Source organism: Stegostoma tigrinum, chromosome 6 (assembly GCF_030684315.1).
Source record: "Stegostoma tigrinum isolate sSteTig4 chromosome 6, sSteTig4.hap1, whole genome shotgun sequence".
In the NCBI taxonomy this organism is placed as follows: Eukaryota; Metazoa; Chordata; class Chondrichthyes; order Orectolobiformes; family Stegostomatidae; genus Stegostoma; species Stegostoma tigrinum.
Genome location: NC_081359.1, coordinates 76,435,723 through 76,455,039, shown reverse-complemented (window position 1 = coordinate 76,455,039; position 19,317 = coordinate 76,435,723). Strand labels below are relative to the sequence as shown.

General features: G+C 39.1%; 1 protein-coding gene across 5 annotated transcripts in view; it reads left to right on the top strand.

Moving 5' to 3' along the window:
* The window catches only part of spata13 (spermatogenesis associated 13), a 233,467-nt gene that overhangs the window by 28,287 nt on the left and 185,863 nt on the right, over positions 1 to 19,317 (top strand). For 2 of the 5 annotated variants that reach the window (XM_048532925.2, XM_048532927.2), the window contains exon 2: positions 652 to 687. The exons of the other annotated variants lie outside the window; for them this stretch is intronic. In XM_048532925.2, the coding sequence (XP_048388882.1) occupies positions 652 to 687 (36 nt within the window). The remainder of the gene's footprint in view (positions 1 to 651; positions 688 to 19,317) is intronic. 5 annotated transcript variants of the gene reach the window in all.

Here is a 19,317-nt window from a genome sequence, read left to right as displayed (position 1 = left end):
AAAGAAAATTGTTTCACTGTATTAGCAAATGTTGCAATCTTTTGTTATAGCTGCTCACATAGGCTTTCCATCACGTTACTAATATGCAAAATTGTATTTCATGTATTATTTCAAATTTTTGTAGTTTATGCTACTGGAACAAAATATATTCTGGGCTAAAAACTACAGTTGGAAAGCACCACACTGAAGGCTTTCACCAGAGCCTGGAATGGTTTTTTGAGAGAGCTTTATTTTCTGTATTAACAAGGGCATTGAAGTGTTTGTTTTTATAATAGTGAAAATCCCAACTGCTGGGATAGTCTTCCTCTCCAATGCAGTCTTTCAACTTTTCTTCTTAAATAGACAGATATGGTCAAGCAATCTTAACATTGCTTGGAACAACATGTTGGAGAAGTAAAAGCAAATAAATTGAATTGTCATTTGTTTCTTTTGGAATTTTAAAAATCCTTTTTCAGTGATTGAAAAATGGATCTGCCATTAATGCTATTTTTGAATATATAAATGCTTTGTATCTCGGGAGACTGTCAGCCTGTTTGTCTGTCTGTTTTTTCAAATTGTTATCTCACTGTCTGTTTATCCTGTTGAATTTTTTTTCCCTGTGTGCAAGTAGACCTAAAGCTAATTTAACTAACACTTTGTTTTTACTTTCAGGGTTTTAGTGGTCGCGCTGTCAGTGTTCCAGATTTGGTAAGGTGATCTTAAATATGAGTTTTTTTAAATTGACAATTGAATAGATTTCCTTGCTTTTAAAGAGAATACTTTTTAATCTGGTTTTTGTTTTTCATAGAATTATAGATTGCCCACACAGTGTGGAAACAGGCCATTTAGCTCAACAAGTCCACACCAAACCTCTGAAGAGCATCCCACCCAGAACCATGCATGCTACCCAATCTCTGCAAACCTGCATTTTTTTTTTTGTGGCCAATCCACCTAAATGGCATATCTTTGGATGTGGGCAGGAACTCATGCAGATATGGGGAGAATGTCTGTCTGTCTGTCTGTCTGTCGTTTGCACAGCCACCCGAAGGTAGAATCAAACCCAGGTCCCTGGCGCTGTGAGGTAGCAGTGCTAACCACTCAACCACTGTTGTTTTTGATTGTTGTAGCTTACCTGACCCTCAAGTGTAGAAAACCAAGGAGGCTTTGGGTAATGATCTACTCTGTGGTGGCTAGCAGTAGATGCTGAGTGACCGAATGTTTGGAATGAGAGAATTGGTTACGACAAAAAGTCAAATTAGCATATCTTGTAACAAAATTTAATTTGAAACAAGTCAGATAGGTTCATACTTAATGAATGGCCTCTTGGACAACATACTGGAATACCTCTGTTATTCATTCATGGAATGTGGGTGATACTAGGTGGGCCAGCATTTTCTTTCGTTTGTTTTGCTATTTTCCAACTTTTGTTGAGAAGGTGGTACTGATCTGTCTTTTCTAATACACCCATTTGAATGGGAGTGCCAGGATTTTGCATCAGTGACCATGAGAAGATAGTGTGTAATTTGGAGGGGAACCTACAAGGTGGTGTCCCAATGAATCTGCTGCTCTTGTACTTCAGATGATAGAGATTGCAAATTTGGAAGTGCTGTCACCAGGAGCATTGGTGAGTTATGGCAGCGCATCTTGCAAATGGTATATGTTGCTGCCACTAGCTGAAATGAGTAAATGGTAAACGTGAGGCATCAGTCAAGCAGGCAACTGAATGGTTTTGAGATTAAGTGTTGTTAGATCTGTACACGTCCTGGCAAATAGTATATCATTCCGCCCCTGACCTGCACCTTTTACAGATGGTGGATTGGTACTGGGAAGATTGAAAGTGAGTAACACACTACATAATTCCCAGCCTCTGACCAACTCCTGTAGCCTCGGGATTTATGAGCTTCTCCAGTTCTGTTTCTGGCCACTGGTAATCCACAGTCCTTTCCTTGGATTGCCACCTTGTGGTGGAGAGGCTTGAGTGATCTGTTGAATGCTTGAGAGATGCTATTGAGTTCTTAATTCACAGAAAAACCAACCATCTTGATTAAGGTGGGAGGGAAGGAAACAGACAACGGGCAATCCAGGTAAGTTCTCAAAGACAATACAGGTGGAAGATACTTGTGTGATATCACGGGCTGTGACGACGAAGGCTGTAACAATAGGGTTATCCCCAGTTGTCAGTATTTCCTTGCTGATAGAATTGGCTCTACCTTCTGTGAAGGACTGTCTCTGCTTTTGTTTAATAGTATTGGCACACTTAAAAGATGTCTTATACACATGTGCATGCAAATGAATGCACACACCAAACAGTGCATGCCACAGACACTTGCCAGATGTCCTAAGATTCAGACTGGCATGTAGATGGAAGAATTTGACTCACTTGTTCACTCCTGGAATAGAAATGCTATTTCGGCAGCTTTTTTCATAACTGAGCAACATCTTCAGGATGCACTCTGCTATCACTGCATGAAGAAGGGTCTAGAAATTGTGCTCTTAAAAATAGCCTGTTCTGTAACCAAGATAATAAAATGTGAGGCTGGATGAGCACAGCAGGCCCAGTAGCATCTCAGGAGCTCCTGAGATGCTGCTGGGCCTGCTGTGTTCATCCAGCCTCACATTTTGTTATCTTGGATTCTCCAGCATCTGCAGTTCCCATTATCACTGTTCTGTAACCAACCTGGCTGGAAAAACCATATCCAGGCATCGTCTCTAACTGCAGTCTGTAAACCAAAGTGAGACTAAATCTTGGAACCTGGGAATATACAAGCCCTTGTGGAAAATGAGTAAAGCAGTTGTGTGGAGTAAAGATCTGTCCTTGTTGCCTTTGATCCTGGGGACATTAATATCGCTCTTGCAGGAGAAATGAAGGGCACCTGAGAGAAAATCTGAGGATTAACCTGGGACATGTGGAATTGGATTCATCACCAAGAATGAACTGGTCAACCAACTCTCTGAACTCCCTGTTGGCGTCAACTATCACCTCATTTGACTCTCCATCTGCAACTTGCTAGGGAAAAGCATGCATTGGTCATGACTGCCTGTGCTGATCCCATACTGAAGGCGGCGTCTACTCCACCCTAGACACTTGCCAACATCCCAAAGGAAGATTAAATTATCATACTGTAGGACTATTAATGCCCGGGTTGGTAAGCCATGATGTGGAGGTGGCGGTGTTAGAATGGAATGCAAAAGGACCATCAGAAAGGAAGGAGTTGGGAATTGCAACAACAGTGGGATTCTCCTGCTCACCAAATGTGTGGGCCACTGCACCGCTAAGAACTTAGATTCAAGACTTCTTTGAGGCCTGAATGATCAAAGCTGTGTGATGTGATCAGCTGCACCATCATTTGATCCCGAGACCAAACGAATGTCCTTTTATTACCAAAGACATGACCAGTCCAGATTATTGGACAGACCACCACCTTGTGCTCAATGTCCATTTTAATACCATCTCAAGGGAAACAATTCAGAAAAAAACTCAACCTTGAACAACTTCAAGAACCAAGCAGACTGGTGAGCTTCCAACAATGTCTTCACCAAAATCTCCCAAAAGTTCACTTTTGATGGAGTGGAAGGAATCTGGAAAGAGTGGTAAACAGCCATCATTGATGCTGTTAAGAAAGCATTGGCTACAAGACCAGTAACCACTAAGGGATGTTCAATGGGTACTGACTACATCATCCAAGACCTCATTGACAAAAAGAGGGAAGCTCCATGCCTGGAAAAGCAACTTTAGCAGTGAGGCAAAGAGGAGAATTCATCAAGCAGCAAAATTGAGTTACAAAGAAGAATAATGGAAATAAGGACCAGTAGTAGACTGAGAAAACTAAGGAGATGGAACTCCTTGCTGATGAGCATGATGCCCAGGGTTTCTTCAGTACCACCAAGGCTCTTTATAGTCCCAAGACCCTTGGCCTCAAACCTCCAAATTGGAATACAGATGGAACTTGTTAGGCAGAAAACATCAGCCTCTGGAGAGAAAACTTCAAACAATTCCTAAAACGTAATACAATCATTTTGAGGATCTGCTTGAGGAAATGACTCAGCTTTCTCCCATCAGAGATGACCCTCTGTCATCCACAGTGTGGTAGAAGTTAAAGTTTCCATTAGAGACACAAACAATGGCAACATTGCAATACTAGATGGGATTGTGAGATTTTCAAATTTGGAGGATCAGAGTCATCGCCCGCATGTCCGTGACAATCTAGAACAAAAATCCCTGCTGACCTGGGATGGTGCTATCGCCATTCCTTTCAAGATAGGAGTTGATGTACTGTGGGAACTAATGAGGGATTTTCCCCCTTGGTTGAGAGTTTGAAGTTTTGGAGTGGACGATCAATTAGTTTTCTTTATCATGACTGTACTTGCTGCTTCTGCTCTTTTGGCAAATCAAGTGATCCTGTGTTGTGGGTTTATTTTTAAATATGCATTGTATATGTTCTGGATGTGCCCTCCCCTCTTCTTTTGAATCAATGATTTCCTGGTATAGTGGGATGAATATAACTACTAATTTCGACTCCACGGTGCCTCATAGATGCTCAGTCTGAGATTCTAGATCTGTTTTTAAAAAATCCTCCCAGTTGGTACGTTGGTAGTTTGTGTGGCTTCTTCATTGTGAAGATGTCACTTCTTCTTATCCACAAGGCCGTCATGCAGAGAGCAAAAATATCGAAATAATTCCTGTGCTGCCTGTTATTTTGAAAGAATGGAAGTGTGTTGCCCTTTTGAGGAGTTGTATTGAGTAAATTTCCATTTCCAGTTGTTTTCTAGCATGCAGGTAGATGCTAAGGAAATGGCACATAGACATGAGCTAACCAATCTGTTGAGTTTGACAAAATTTCAGCACACTAAAATGCCATAACTAGTTGGTGATCTTGGTGTTCAATTTGACATGTCTGGCTAGTATTATCACTTTGAATTTCTGTATATATAATGCAAACCCTATAGGGTTTTCATGAACAACTTAATTTGTTTCTGTAATTTGAGGATAGTTGCTGGACAAAATTTTGTCTAGGCCACAACTGAAGCACTGTGTATGTAGTTCTGTTCGTCATCCTATAGGAAGGATGTGATTGCTCTGGAGGGAGTTCACTTGGATGTTGCCTGGGTTGAAGCATTTTAGCTCTGAACAAAGGCTGGAGTGGTTTGGGTGGCTTTCTTAGGAGCGGAGAGGACAGAGTGATTTGAGGTGTAGAAGACTGAGGAATTGACGTAGATGGGAAGAAGCTACTTCCCACCCTTACTTGAAGGATCGATAATGAGGCATAATTTTAAGGCTAATAAGGCTGAGAGATTTAGAGGGGATTTGAAAGATTTTACTTTGCCCACCTAAGCGTTCCAAATTCCCATCTCCCTCTGGGTAGTCAAGACAGGAAACCCCTCAAACGTCTTAAAAAGAATATGAATGAAAACTTGTAATGTTGTTATTACATTCAAGGCTATGGGCTAAGTATGGAAAGGGGGTATTAATGTGGATAGGCTAATACAAATGGCAGAAAATGTCTCTTTCTGTGCTGTTGGACTCTGACTGCATAGACTGTGTAATGCTGTTTTCCCATTCCATTTAGAGATTTATGTATCTTAAAATCATAAATTGCTGAACTTATGTTGGATTATGTCAAGTTTTCAGTCTACAAATCTAGCAAAATACTGTATCCTATAAAAGTTCTTTAAGTTGTGATTTTTTTTTAAAGAACAATCTTCCTAACAGTGTTTCTTTGCACGACACTGCAGTACTAATTGTTGAAGTAGCCAAGATACACCATTATTTATGTTTCTGTAATAGCTGACTCAGGAAAATGAGTTATTCAGAAGGCTAATAAGTAACTTTGAAAGCAAACTAGAAGTTTATGTGCAGTGTTTTAAGTCTACTGAGTGACTTTTTGACCTGCTTTGAATTTGGCAGCAAAATGCTTCTAGTTGTTGAAATTTAGACTCCAATGAGTGTCATTTGTAGTGAATATTCACCAAAAAAAAAATTGTTAGCTGCTACAGATACCTTTTTTTTTTTTGAAAACTACCCTGCTCGTTCATTAGGGTGTCTCAATATTTTGGAGTGACTGAAAATCTCAATGGTAGAGCAGAAGTGATCCTTTTTGACTTGCAGCGTCTGTTTCTGTCCTGTAAATGTTGTTATAAAGCAACTTCCATTATGTTTTAAGTTTCAGCTTCATTACTTTTTCATTTCAGAAAATCAAACCACATTTAATTGAATATCCAACCATCCTAGGCATCTCTAAAATGTTAAGTTCAAATTTGAAACCACTCAATGCAAATTTCTGATGCCAATCATAAATTACACCCAGGATGATGATGGTAATGTCACTCTACTGGTCATTCAGGCTCAGATTAGCTGATGGCATTTTAAATTCAGCCAATAAATCTGAAGTTGACATTTAGTCTAAATAATGGTGACTGAAGCAATCGTGGATAACCATAAAAGCCAACTACTTCACCAGTCTGTAGAGCTGGATGAACACAGCAGGCCAAGCAGCATTAGCGGAGCAGAAAGGCTGAAGTTTTGGGTCTAGACCTTCTTCAGAAACCTTTTCTAGAAGCCGGTCAGTTAAAGGGGCCGTTGAGGATGGCAGCAAAATTTTGCCTTGCTGATTATGTTCACATTCCATAAAAAGAAACAAAAGTGCAGCTGTTCAATAAGGTTCCATTATTGCTAGGCATGGTGACATAAAACTACTCTACTGAATGTAGTTGACTTTTTAGCTTCTATACAAGTCATCAAATCTTCCAAAAGACTCGGTTTTAAAATTTTAATAAAGGTATTAACAGCCAGTTCAACAAGTAAATCTGATTTGTCCTTTAATTTGCAAGATTTGGTGATCTGTTATTAAGAAATGGAAATTTTTTTCCAAGTGATATTACTGAGTAATTCTTTTGGTTCGTTAACACTGCATTAGTGAATGTTTCCAGTGAAATTATGAAACTACTATAGGAATTTTCATTAGAAATGTGGTTTTCTATTTAAATGTTAAAATCAAACAGGACTCCCATTATGCCCATAGCTGAGATTAGTTCAAAATCATCTATATTTTGGTTATTAACCACCTTAACAATTTTGCGCTCTGGTTATAGTTGCCCAGCACTTTATCTGGCATGACCTTTTTAATTACCCTGTAGGTTTCAGTTTTATATGTTGCACTGCTAAAATCATTTTATCCCTTCAGTGGTTTTGTACTGTGAATGTAGCAATTTTAAATATATTGCAATTCCATCCATGGTTCTCCTCCTACATGTTGCTTCTCAATTCCATTTCTAATGCACATAAGATCAGCCTTCATATCTATGATAATACCAATGATTATCAATGCACTACGATTCTTAACAGGACTGCTGTGCAGTTTAATCATGTTTGAAATATTATGTCATAGATGGACAGATTTCTGCAGCCTAACATTGGCATGCCTTGGTATTTGTAATTCAATAGATAATCTGCTAGTATTTGACAAATAACAATACGATTCTCGATTTTATAGATCAATTTTCAGCATTATTTTTGTAACATCTTGTTAGTGTGCAGCCATAGTACTTTTTCTATATGTCAGCAGCTCCTTTTTTATAATCTACTGCATGCAAAATCAAGAAATGATTAGCAGAAATGAAGCCATGTCTGATTTTTAAGCCCTCTAACATCACTTCTTGGCAGTTACCCTCAGTGCAGTTAGGAACACATTTGCTCAATTTCTCACCGACTAAGTTTAGATTTTCAGGAGCTCAATGCCTTTATTTGATAGAAAATTTGGAAATTGACATAGTTCAGTACCTGAAAACTGTCATGTGTTTAATAAGCAAATTTGCTAGGTTGTGTGACCAATGAAGTCTCCCAATTTGATTTCTAGTTGATGCCTAGTTACCTGGTCTCGGCAGCAAAATTCTTGAATTCATCCCTGTACCAATGTGTGAGGGAGAGAAGAAGATTGATTCTGCTGCTAATTGTCTAACCAGTGTATCCAGCTCAATGCTGCTGATGGTAGCATTTTTAAAAAAAAGTATCAATGGCATAAAGCTGAATGATACATCATTTTTATTGGAGGCGTCAGATGTACAGGATTAGACTCCATTCTGAAAGCAAACTTCAACAGTGTAGAGGCGAGAGAGGTGCCGAAAGGTACCCAGAGTGTATCCTCTATCTAGAATGGTTGAGCTCCAGGAAAAAAAATCCAAAAAAAGCAGTAATCTCTTGCATTTAAGATATTAATTTAAATAAGCAGATGTGAGGAATTAATAGGTAGAGTTAGAGTAAGATAGAAATAATGAAGTTTGAATCAAGGTTAAAGTGTGTGTGTGTGTGTGTATTGAGTATAATGAATAAAACTGGGGAGCTACAGGTAGAGATTGCAATGTGGAATTGTTTTAGTGATAAGAGACTGGCTCAACAAAGTGGAAATCTGTGTTTTAAATATGAGTGGTTATAAGGTATTTGGAAAAAGTTGTTTCCATTTGAAATGGAGGTGGGTGGCACTTTTGTTTTAAGAGCATTGTGGCACTGGAGAAGGAGTATGTTTTTGAGGGTTTAAGGCTGGTTTCGTCTATAGCTGAAGAACAAGAAGGATGCAGAGGCATTGCTTTATGTAATCTATAGACCACTACTGGGAAGGATGTAAAATAACAAATGGGCAAGAAAGTTTACAGAAAGGCGTTGACATCATTGAGTACTTATAGGGGCTTTCATTTTCTGAGTATACACTAGGATTTTGGTAGTGTAGGGGACAGATGTCACTTGGTTGTGTTCAGAAAGATGTCCTACTGCAGTGTGTGTCCAAGACACTTGCAGACCAGATTCTTGGGAATGAATCAGGCAAGATGGTGGCAGAGTAGGGTGCTCCACCAGCAGTGCCTTTTTCTTTTTAGCAGTCCCAGAGCAGCGAGAGGGGAAGCAAGTCCTGGAGCGGTGCATCTGAGTGCAGGTACGGAGTGGACTGGAGGCTTAGAGCAGAGCAGGACAGTTGGTGAACTGGGATCTGGCATGGACAGTCAGATCATGTGCTGAGCTGCTGCTATTTGAAATTCTTTACCAAACTGTAATGTTAGTCCATCAACTGGTATAACTGTCTTATTTCAAACTTATTTTTCAGACACTAAGTTATGTTACTATTTTTCCTTTTTAGTCCTTTTTGCGGTGTACAAGACTTGTCCCTAGGGCCTTGTACCTAAAGAAGGCACTGTTAGAAGGCAGCCATTGTAAAGACTTTTTGCTGTACTCGAATACATGTGACAATAAAGGATATTCTATATTCTGAAATGGGCAAGTGGATCATGTGACAGTTAGAGGAACAGTGATTATTATATCGTTGGGTAGTCCAGATTAGGGATGATCAAATTCAATTGGGCAAGATCAGAGTTGGACCAGAGACTGGAATCAACGCCTTATGGGAAAAACAAGATAAATAATCAGCTATGAGACAGTTTTATTGTATATTTCTTCAAAAAGGAAAGGTAGGATAAACAAATTCAAAGGGGAAATTAAGTTCGAACAGAATGTGCTTATCACATGTCAGGTAGTACGTGTAATTGGGAATCAACTTGAAAAAGGAAGATTCAGAATGGAAGCACAAAAGCAGATACAAGAAGCGAAGAGATTTTTTTTCTTCCTTTCATTCATTTACTGCATGAGGCCGGCCGGGCCAGCATCTGTTGCCCATCCGTAATTGCCTAGAGGGCAGTTCAGAGTCAACCACATTGCTGTGGATCTGGAGTCACATGTAGGCCAGACGAGGTAAGGAAGACATTTTCCTTCCTTAAAGGGAATTTAGTGAGCCAGATGGGTTTTCCCAACAATCGGAAATGGTTTCACAGTCATTGTTAGATTCTTAATTCCAGATGTTTATTGAATTCAAATTCCACCATTTGCCATGGCAGGATTCGAACCCAGTCCCTCAGAACATTATCTGGGTCTCTGGAATAACAGTCCAGCGGGCACTGGGACTGGATGAGATGCATACAAGGATATCAAAGAAGTGTGAGTGGAAAGTGCAAAGGCTCTGGCAATAATCTTTCAAACTTTTCTGGATTCATTGTTTGGTGCTAGAGAACTGGAAGCTTGCAAACATTAGTCCTTTGTTCAAACTATGCTGTTAAATATATGCCCAACAATTACTGACCAGTAAGTTTAACTTCAGTAGTGCAGAGACTTTGTGAAAGAGCTGTTCAGGATATAATTTAGTAGTCATGTGGAAAGTTGTATGTTGATTTGGAAGAGTCCACGCTGATTTATTTTGAGCAGGGGGGGAATAGTTTGCTGTCAAAAGAAGGCTAATGTGGTGTACATATACTTCCAAAAAGTAATCTATGCAGTGCTATAGCTAATGGAATAAAAGGAACAGGAGTTCTGTAGACACAAAATTGGCTGAGTGGTAGGAAATGGAGAGTAATGGTTCATAGGTAGTATAAAGCCAGGAGGAAGGATTGTAGCGATCCTTGCTGGGGTCTATATTTGGGCCCTTGACATTTCTGATGATCTTGATCTTAGTGTGCAGGGGACAACTCAATGCTAAACTTTTTGAGAACTGTAATGAGAGGGACAGTGTGGAACTCCAAAAGGGTGTTGATAATTTGGGGAGGTCAGATGAGGCTCAGTGTAGAGAAGTGTGAGGTGTGTACTTTGATAGAAGAGACCATAGAGTATAAACTATAAAAGGCACTATTCTGAATGATTTACAGGGGTGGCGACACTGTACAAGTACACAAGTCATTCAATGTGACCAGACTAGTGGAGAGAGCTGTTAATGAAGTGTGCAGGGTGCCAAGCTTTGGTAGGGAAATGGAGTACAAAAGCATGAAGGTTTACAGCTTGTTTTTTAAGAAATCAAGCAGCGGTTAGACCTCACTGGAGTATAATGTCCTGTTCTTGATACCACGCTGTAGGAAGGATGTGAATGTATTGGAGACAATGCAGAAAACATTCACAAGATTGGTTCCACAGTTGAGACATTTCAGTTAAGAGGACAGGTTGTAAAAGTTGGGACTGTTTTCCTTGGGGAGGGGAATGCTAATAAGAGATTTTATAAGATTTTTCAAAATGAGGATTCTGAGCATTAGGTAGGGAGAAACTGTTCCTGTGCACAAATAATCAGAGCAAAGGTCACAATTAACATTATTTTGTGAAAGGATCAAATGCAATTTGAAGAGAATCTGGAATGCATTACCTGGAAGGGCAGTTGAGGCAGGTTCAATTGAAGTGTTCAAGAGGGCATTGGATCATTATTTCTGTTTAAATAGCGTACATAGCTATGGGGAGTGGGGTCAAGCAGCAGGAGGCTAGTACTAACTTTAAAATACTCAGCTAGTGATGCCATGACCAGCAAAATGACCTCCGGTTGAGCCATAAGGATTTTATGAAAATGTCAGTTACGACAAGTCTATTGAAGTGTCCCAGATTAACCTGATTGAGGACCATTGATTAGACTAAAAAATCATCCAGAGAGTAATTTGAATAATTATCTAATTTTTTAAATATAGGAATGTGAAAATGATTGGTCAGGTGAGCCTTGGTATTGTTAGCCATCCCAAACAGCACTTGGAGTCATGGCATACTTTTAAGAACTGTTGCAATCCATATAATGTAGGAATACCCACAGAGCTGTTAGGAAAGGATTACCAAAATCTTGACCTAGTGACAGTGTAAATCACATCACCATTATTTCACTTCGAATGTTGTGTGGCATGGAAGGGAACTTGCAGGTGCTTGTGTTCGCATGTACCTGCAGCCTTTATCTTCTAGATGGAAATGATCGTTGGTTTGAAAGATACTGCCTAAAGAGCCTTGGTAATTTTTAGTACATATTGTAGATAGTATATATGGCTGCTATGGAGTGTCAGTATTGGAGGGACTGAATATTTGTGGTGGTGGTGCCAATCAAGTGCATGTGTAATCATAAATGGGAAATTTTCCACATTGTCAGGTAGATACCGGTGCTTTTGTTGTAGTGGAGTTCTTACCACCTGACTAGTCATCTTTTAACTGTGATTGGTGCGACCTGTTGTGCACGCTGTCATGCGCAATTCTTTTAACTAGGGTTCAGCATAGCTTGATGGTAATGGTAGACTGTGGATATCTGCCCCATCCTTCCCATGATCTTTCTTCACAACGTCCTATCTGCTTCCACCTATCACCATCCTGTCTACCATTCCCCAGCCCCACCGCCCCCTCCCTGTATTTATTGTCAAGCTCCCTTCCCCCTCCCCTGCCCTGATGAAGGGTGTAAACCTGAAATGTCGACTCTCCCCCTCTGAGGCTGTTTGACCTACTGTGTTCCTGCAGCTCCACACTGTATTGACTCTGACTCCAGCATCTGCAGTTCTTGCTAACCCCTAAGCTATGTATATGTTGGGCCATGAGGCTGCAGATTGTAATTGAAAGCAATTCTGCTGTTGCTAATGGCTTGGTACCCCAAAGATTCTCAGTTTTGAATTGCCAGAGCTGTTCAAAATCTACCCTATTTAGCACAATGGTAGGGCCATGCAACATGATGAATGGGGTATCTTCAGAGTGAAAAAGGGATTTCGTCTCCAAAAGGCTAGTGCAGTGGTCACTCCTCCTGATACTAGTGTAAACAGATGCAATTGTAGCAGGCAGATTCATAAGGATGAAGTCAAGAATATATATATATTTTCCACTTTTTTTTTAGATTGATTTCCCTCCCCACCTGTCGTACAGTTATTTTCTTTTAGGGCTCGACCAACTTGGGTCAATAGTGCTGCTGATGAGCCACTTTTAAGGTGAACTTTGAAGTGCAACACTGTGCACCCTTGGTAACCTGATTGCTTCCTCCCAGGTTGTGCTTATCCCAAGTTGTGCTTAATGTGGAGTACTGATTTATCAACTGATAGGGGCTATGGGGGAGAACTCCCAGGATACCAACTCTTGTGGGATGGTAATACTATTGTCTGATCCTGTACATATTCTGTAAGTTATGATTCTGAGAGTATGACTGTATAAGGCAGTTGCCAGACTAGTCTGAGAGAGAAGTGTTCTCTTTTTGGCACTAGCCCACAGATGTTGGAAAAGAAGACTTTGGTTTATATGCTGTTGATTGTTTCCTAGTGCCTACGTTGATGCTTGGTGGTCTGTCCAATTTCCATCCATTTGTAATTCTTTGGTGGCTTGGATGCAACTTAGTGGGTCATTCAGGTATTTCAGAGGGTAGCTTGGAGTCTGATTTAAATTGCAAATCATCCATAGAGAGTAATTTGAATAATATCTAAAATTTTTACAGGAATGTGAGTATGATTGGTCGGGTGAGTCTTGGTATTGCTAGCCATCCCAAATAGCACTTGGAGTCATGGCATACTTTTAAGAATTGTTGCAATCCATTTAATCATACAGTATGGAAACCGACCCTTTGGTCTGACCATGTTTAGTTTGGGAGTCACATCTGCCTGTGTTTGGTCCGTATCCCTCCCAAACCTTTCCTACTCAAGTACTTCACGCAAATGGGTTTTAAATGTTGTAAGTGTATCCACATCCACCACTCTCTCTAGCAGTTCATTCCACACACCGACCACATTAAAAACTGATATTCCTCATGTCTTTGTTAAAATCTTTCTGCTGTCAACTTTTTAAGAATGTGATCCCTTTTTTTGACCCCCCCCCCCCCCCACCCCATCCTAGGGAAAAGACCTTTGCTAATCACCTTATCTATGCCCATCATGATTTTTTTTTTAAACCTCCTATGCTGTAGAGGAGAAACAGTCCCAGCCTTTCCAGTCTAGTTAAACTCAAACCCTCCATTCCTAGCAACATCCTAGTAAAACTTTTCTAAACCCTCTCTAGCTTAATAATAACAGTCTTTTGATAACAGAGCAACCAGAACTGCACACTGTACCCCAGAAGAAGGCTCGCCAGTACAACCTCAACATGTCCCAACTCTTATACTTAAAAGTTGAGCAATGGAGGCAAGCATGCCAACACCGCATTAACCATCCTGTCTATCTGTGACACAAACTTCAAAGGATTACGTATTTGAACCCTTAGGTCTCCCTGTTCTACAACACTGTTCAGGGCCCTACCATTAATCGTATAAGTCCAGCTCTTGTTTTGTTCTACCAAAATGAAATACCTCGCATTTATCCAAATTAAGCTCCATCTGCCACTCCTCAGGCAATTGATCGAGATCTCTCTGTAATCTTAGATGACCACCTTCACTGTTCACTGTACCACCAATTTTGGTGTCATCTGCAAACTTACTATGTCTCCTATATTCTTATCCAAATCACTTATCTGTCTTCTGAATATTTTGAGGAATTTTAGTCTGGTCCATAGCACATGCTAATATATTATGCCACCACCTCCATGCATGTGTGCACACAATACGTTCATATCTTATGTGGCAGTCTTTGTGGTACCTTGTTTGAAGGTCTTTTGGAAATCCAAGAATGCCACATTTACAGGCTCCTCTTTATGCACCTTGCTTGCCCTTTCCTCCAAGAACTCCGAACATGTATCAAGTACTACTTACCCTGTCATAAAGCCATGTTGTTTCTGCTAGGTCACATCATAATTTTCCAAATATCCTGCAACAATCTTCTTAATGGACTTTTGCAGTTTCACTATGACAGATGTTAGGCTAATGTTTATTGATTTTTCTGTTTCTTTACTTTCTTGAATGAATGTGGTACATTTTAGTAATTTTTATTTATCTACTTTTTTTTTCTAAAGTCATGATTGCTTTAAAGCCCTACTTCCTGTTCACTGCTTACTGTCAAAGAAAAAGCATATTGTATGCTTTTCACTGCTGTATAATTCTTTTTTAACCCCCAGGTGTGTCTGATCACCAGTTAATAGCCAAATGCAGGTATGCAAGTGAATAGAGACGTGATGGGAATGTAAAAGAAGCAATGGAGTTCATGCTTATATGATTTAAAATGAAAACAATTGAGGTAATAAAAACTAAGATATATGAACATAACTAATCATTCAGCCCATTGAGTGCACTCTGCCACTTTATTATGGCAGACACATTCCTCAACCCCACTGTCCTAACTTCTTCTAATCCTTGATCCCCTTTAGTAATCAATTTGTTGAGTATATGACGCATGTTTTGAATACTTCATGTCTGTGGGCTGCCTACTACAAAAAAAAATTGTAGCAGAGTGCAAAACCATTTTTACCAGAATAGAGGACAAAATTAGCAGGGAAGATTGAATAGGCTGATGCTGTTTTTATCTGGCTTTGAGGGGACAATAGAAATCTGGTGCAGACTCTAATTGTAAATGAGTTGAGAGTTAAGAAATTATTTTCAGTGGTAGTTTTATTCCGAACAAGGGGGCATAATAAGTCAAAATAAATATTTTTGGGGCAATTTCTTTACACTATGTGGGCAAGCTATTGTGCTAGCAAAGGAATGGATGAACCAGATCCTTGCCGGCATCTGTGTGAAATGATGGGTACGTGCTAATTGAGGTTTGCATGTGAAGAAATAGCTAAAGGTTGCTGAAACAGATCACTGACACATTTAGGGGAAACTTAATGATTGCATAAGGCAAAAAAAGGTTAGAAGTATGGGCCATCTTGAAAAGAAGATAAATGGAATGGAAGACAGCATACTTGAATCAAACAAATAATGGTTTGTTTGTGTTACAGATTGTATGTGGGCAAGGACTGAAAATTTGCAAGTTTTGATGAAAATTTTGAGTTGGTTAAACCCTATAGATGATCAAAGGAAAGCAGTGTCATGTAATTTAATCATAGCTTACAACCGTGCTAAAATATTACAATTTACTGTTGAGTTAGGAGCATTTACTGTACGGGGTGACATTGTTATCTCCACTAACTTTGCCGTTATCAGGTAGCCCATTATTTTAACAAAAGGCCTGAATGAGTGTTCTAATGAAAGGTCATCATCCTGAAATGTTAACTGCTTCATAACAGATGCTAGCTGATCTGTTAAGTAGCATTCTCTGTATATGAGCCAGATTTCAGCATCCTACATGTTTTTGCTTTTGTAGTTGTTGGCCGGTTAGTGCCCAAACATGATTCGAGTATGCAGTTACTTCTCTGATTTCCAAAAAGAGGAGGACCTTTTATACAAAATGCATTGCAATATTTTGTAGAGATGTAAAGGCTAGTGGAAGTATTCTCAAGAATGCAGAAGCTAGGTTTTTTGAAGGTAGTCTTAAGGCAAAAGAAAAATTTCGTTGAGTAAAAGAAACTAAACTTTTTTTCTTTTGCAGAATGTTTTCTCACTTCATGTTGAGTTGATTTGTTTCAGCAGAGACATTAAGTTAGCAAGGTTATATTGCTCACCATGAGAGCATTAAGAGCCAACTATACAAGAGCTGGAGTAACTTGTAAATCAGTTTCTGTATGGTTGACAAATTATTTTCCAAATCAATATGCAAAAAAAGTAATAAAAACAAAGTCTATAGGCAAGTCAATCCGTGGAGAAACATTAACTCTGTTTTTCTCAAGACCAACACTGGACACAACTCTGTTTCTCACTCCAGAGATGCCACAAGATCTGCTGAACTTCTCCAGCACTTTGTTTTGAGTTCCAGTTTCTAGAATCTGCAGTATTTTGCTTTAGCTCAAATATGTTTCTACAAAGTTTACAAGGACTTGGATTGCTTGTCTTGTTTAGTACAAGATCTATGAAGACCAGTATAGACTGGAGGGGATTTACTTTTCAAAGCTTGCAAAATTGAGAAGCAGCAATTTGTGAGAGTTTAACTGCCAAATTACTGTATAATGCATATGGAGAAAGCTACCTTGGTGATGCCTAAATATGTTGCTTAGTTGTGGTGAGTGCTTTAACCAAATAAACATTCAATGGTGCTAATATTCATTTTGTTAAAATTGATCCTCGTTATGGGCTTTTCATGTTGATTTCTTATAGAAAATGTTGTGTAACTTGAGCTGTCTTTACCTTGTCTGGAAATGATTCTTTCAACTTCTTCATTTTGGTTTTGCTAATTAAAAGCAAAATGTAACTCATTATTGTTAGTTATGCCTATATCTCTTTAATGTGTGAAAAGAACTATAAAGTTTCAGAAGCTTATCCTTTTCTCATAATTATAAGATCAATGTGGTTGAAGAAGGCTATTCTAACTCCTTCATCCACAAAGTCTGAAGTTCCCTATCACAGATTCCAGCTGTTACTTAAACGATTCCAGGATTTTTGCCTTTAATAATTCTAGGGTTTTTGTCTCTAATGTATCTGGAACCTATTCCATGTGTGGTTCCCTATTTCTAAGATCAGTTTAAATTTCCCTGTTACCAGTTTGAATCTGACCCACCTCTATCCTTCAGTTTTCTTTTTTCTCTCCATGTTTAATTCTGGGCAAACCCTTTTATCTTACCACTTTTTATATAGGGCATACTTCTGAGGTTGTCTTGATCTCCTTTTCAAATTTCTTTTCGTTTTACTTCTAATGTTGATTTGCCTCCAGAGCTTCAATCTTGAACAGAATTTGACATCACTCCAACTAATGTCTGAAGAGATCAACCACTATGAAATGATAATGTACAGATCAATCAAATGTTTCTTGACATATGGCTGCATTTCTAGAAGGCCTGCCACCATAATTTCAGTGTAACTAGGGTTATACAATGTTGACCTTGCAAGTGATCATCACATCTTGATTGTTAATAGTGTATGGCTGTGTTTAATCATAAGTGGGTTGTTGATTGGGTAAAGTGGGGGCAAATTTTCAATTAAACTGATGCAAACAGTTGCTGTCTGAAACATGTCATAGAATCCCTGCAGTGTGGAAATAGGCCCTTCGGCCCAACAAGTCCACACCGGAGCTTGGAGCATCCCACCCTCCTATAACCCACCTAATCTACACACGCCTGAATATTACAGGCAATTGAGCATGACCAATCCACCTAGCCTGCACATCTTTGGACTATGGGAGGAAACCCATGTGGACACGGGGAGAATGTGCAAACTCCACACAGACAGTCGGCCAGGGCTGGAATCGAAGCCGGGTCTCTAATGCCATGAGGCAGCAGTACTAGCCACTGTGCCACCCCATGTATATAGTTAACTTAGGGATGTACAGTTGCATTGTTTCACTCTGGACATAAATGTTAAACTAAGCAAAAATTGGCTCCAAATCTATCACTGTCAAACTGGCTTTCATGAATGCAATACTGAGGATCATTTTTGTTTTTGAAAAAAGGGCTTGCTATCAGAGTTGTTTGGCCTTAACTTCCAAATGAGGCTTAGTATAATAGCTATTGCACGAGGAAAGTCTTTCCCTGCCGTTTCACCAGACTCAGTGCATTATTCTTGCCTGTGCCATCTGCAAACAAGTATAACTTTTTGAATTGAGAATGAATTGCTGTTTTCAGAACTACAATTTCTGGAGGTAAAATTGATTTTCTGCCCATGCTCTCTTCAATACATGTTTTAAAGTAAGGAATAAAGCAATCTGTGTTGGTTTTGGCTGATAGTAGGGATACTCTTTCAATTTCTCAATTAGATGAGGTATGAATGCCTGTTTTAGCTGAAGGTATTAATTTTAAGTGCTAATTATGGTAACTCTTGCATTTGCGTATGAGAAAATATGAGTGATAGTCATTGGGTGGACGTTATGTGTATACTTTTTATTGCTATAATTAACCTCAAGCAAAAGAACTAGAAGCAGTGTGTTCTATAATACAGTTAGGATCTCAAGAGTTAGTGGACATTAAGATAAAGTAAAGTCAACCTATGAGGTTATGAAGAATTATTCCTGGGAGAAGCTAACCAGCGTTAGATAATTCTGCATTCAGCCAAGTCTCCAGTGTTCTTCAACAGTATGTAACCAAAGTAGTAATGTGTATTTAGTCTTAAGTTGTGCCTGTGTCTCGTGAGACAATTTTGTATCTTTCTAATTTCTATGTGACAATGAACTTCTCTTGTTTAACGAAAACCAAACTTGTCTTCTGCCAAGCATCAACATGCTGGCATTTTTCTCGACCATTTGGTTTCGGTAGCTGAGACTAATATATCAGCAAGAGTTTGTGGCGATGATCTATGCAAGACATCCCAGATCATATCTGGTAATATAAAATGGTGATAGTAGTGAAGACATTGATTATAAGGTGATGAGACATTTTGAGCATATGCATAATTTTGTATGAGTTCTGTTTGTTTTTCACAAAAGTACATCTATTATTTAAAATAAATGTTCAGTTCTTCTGTCTTAAACAGCAAAAGGAATTGTATGATCTAGTTAGAATTGTTTGGAGGGTGTCTGCACTGAAAAGACAAAACAATTGCATATTAATGAGTTAAATGATTTATATTTAGAGGGGCAACATCACTGGGTGTGGCTACTGTACAAGAACAAAAGCATGGTACAATAAGCCAAAATTCATGTCAATATTTTTAAACTGTC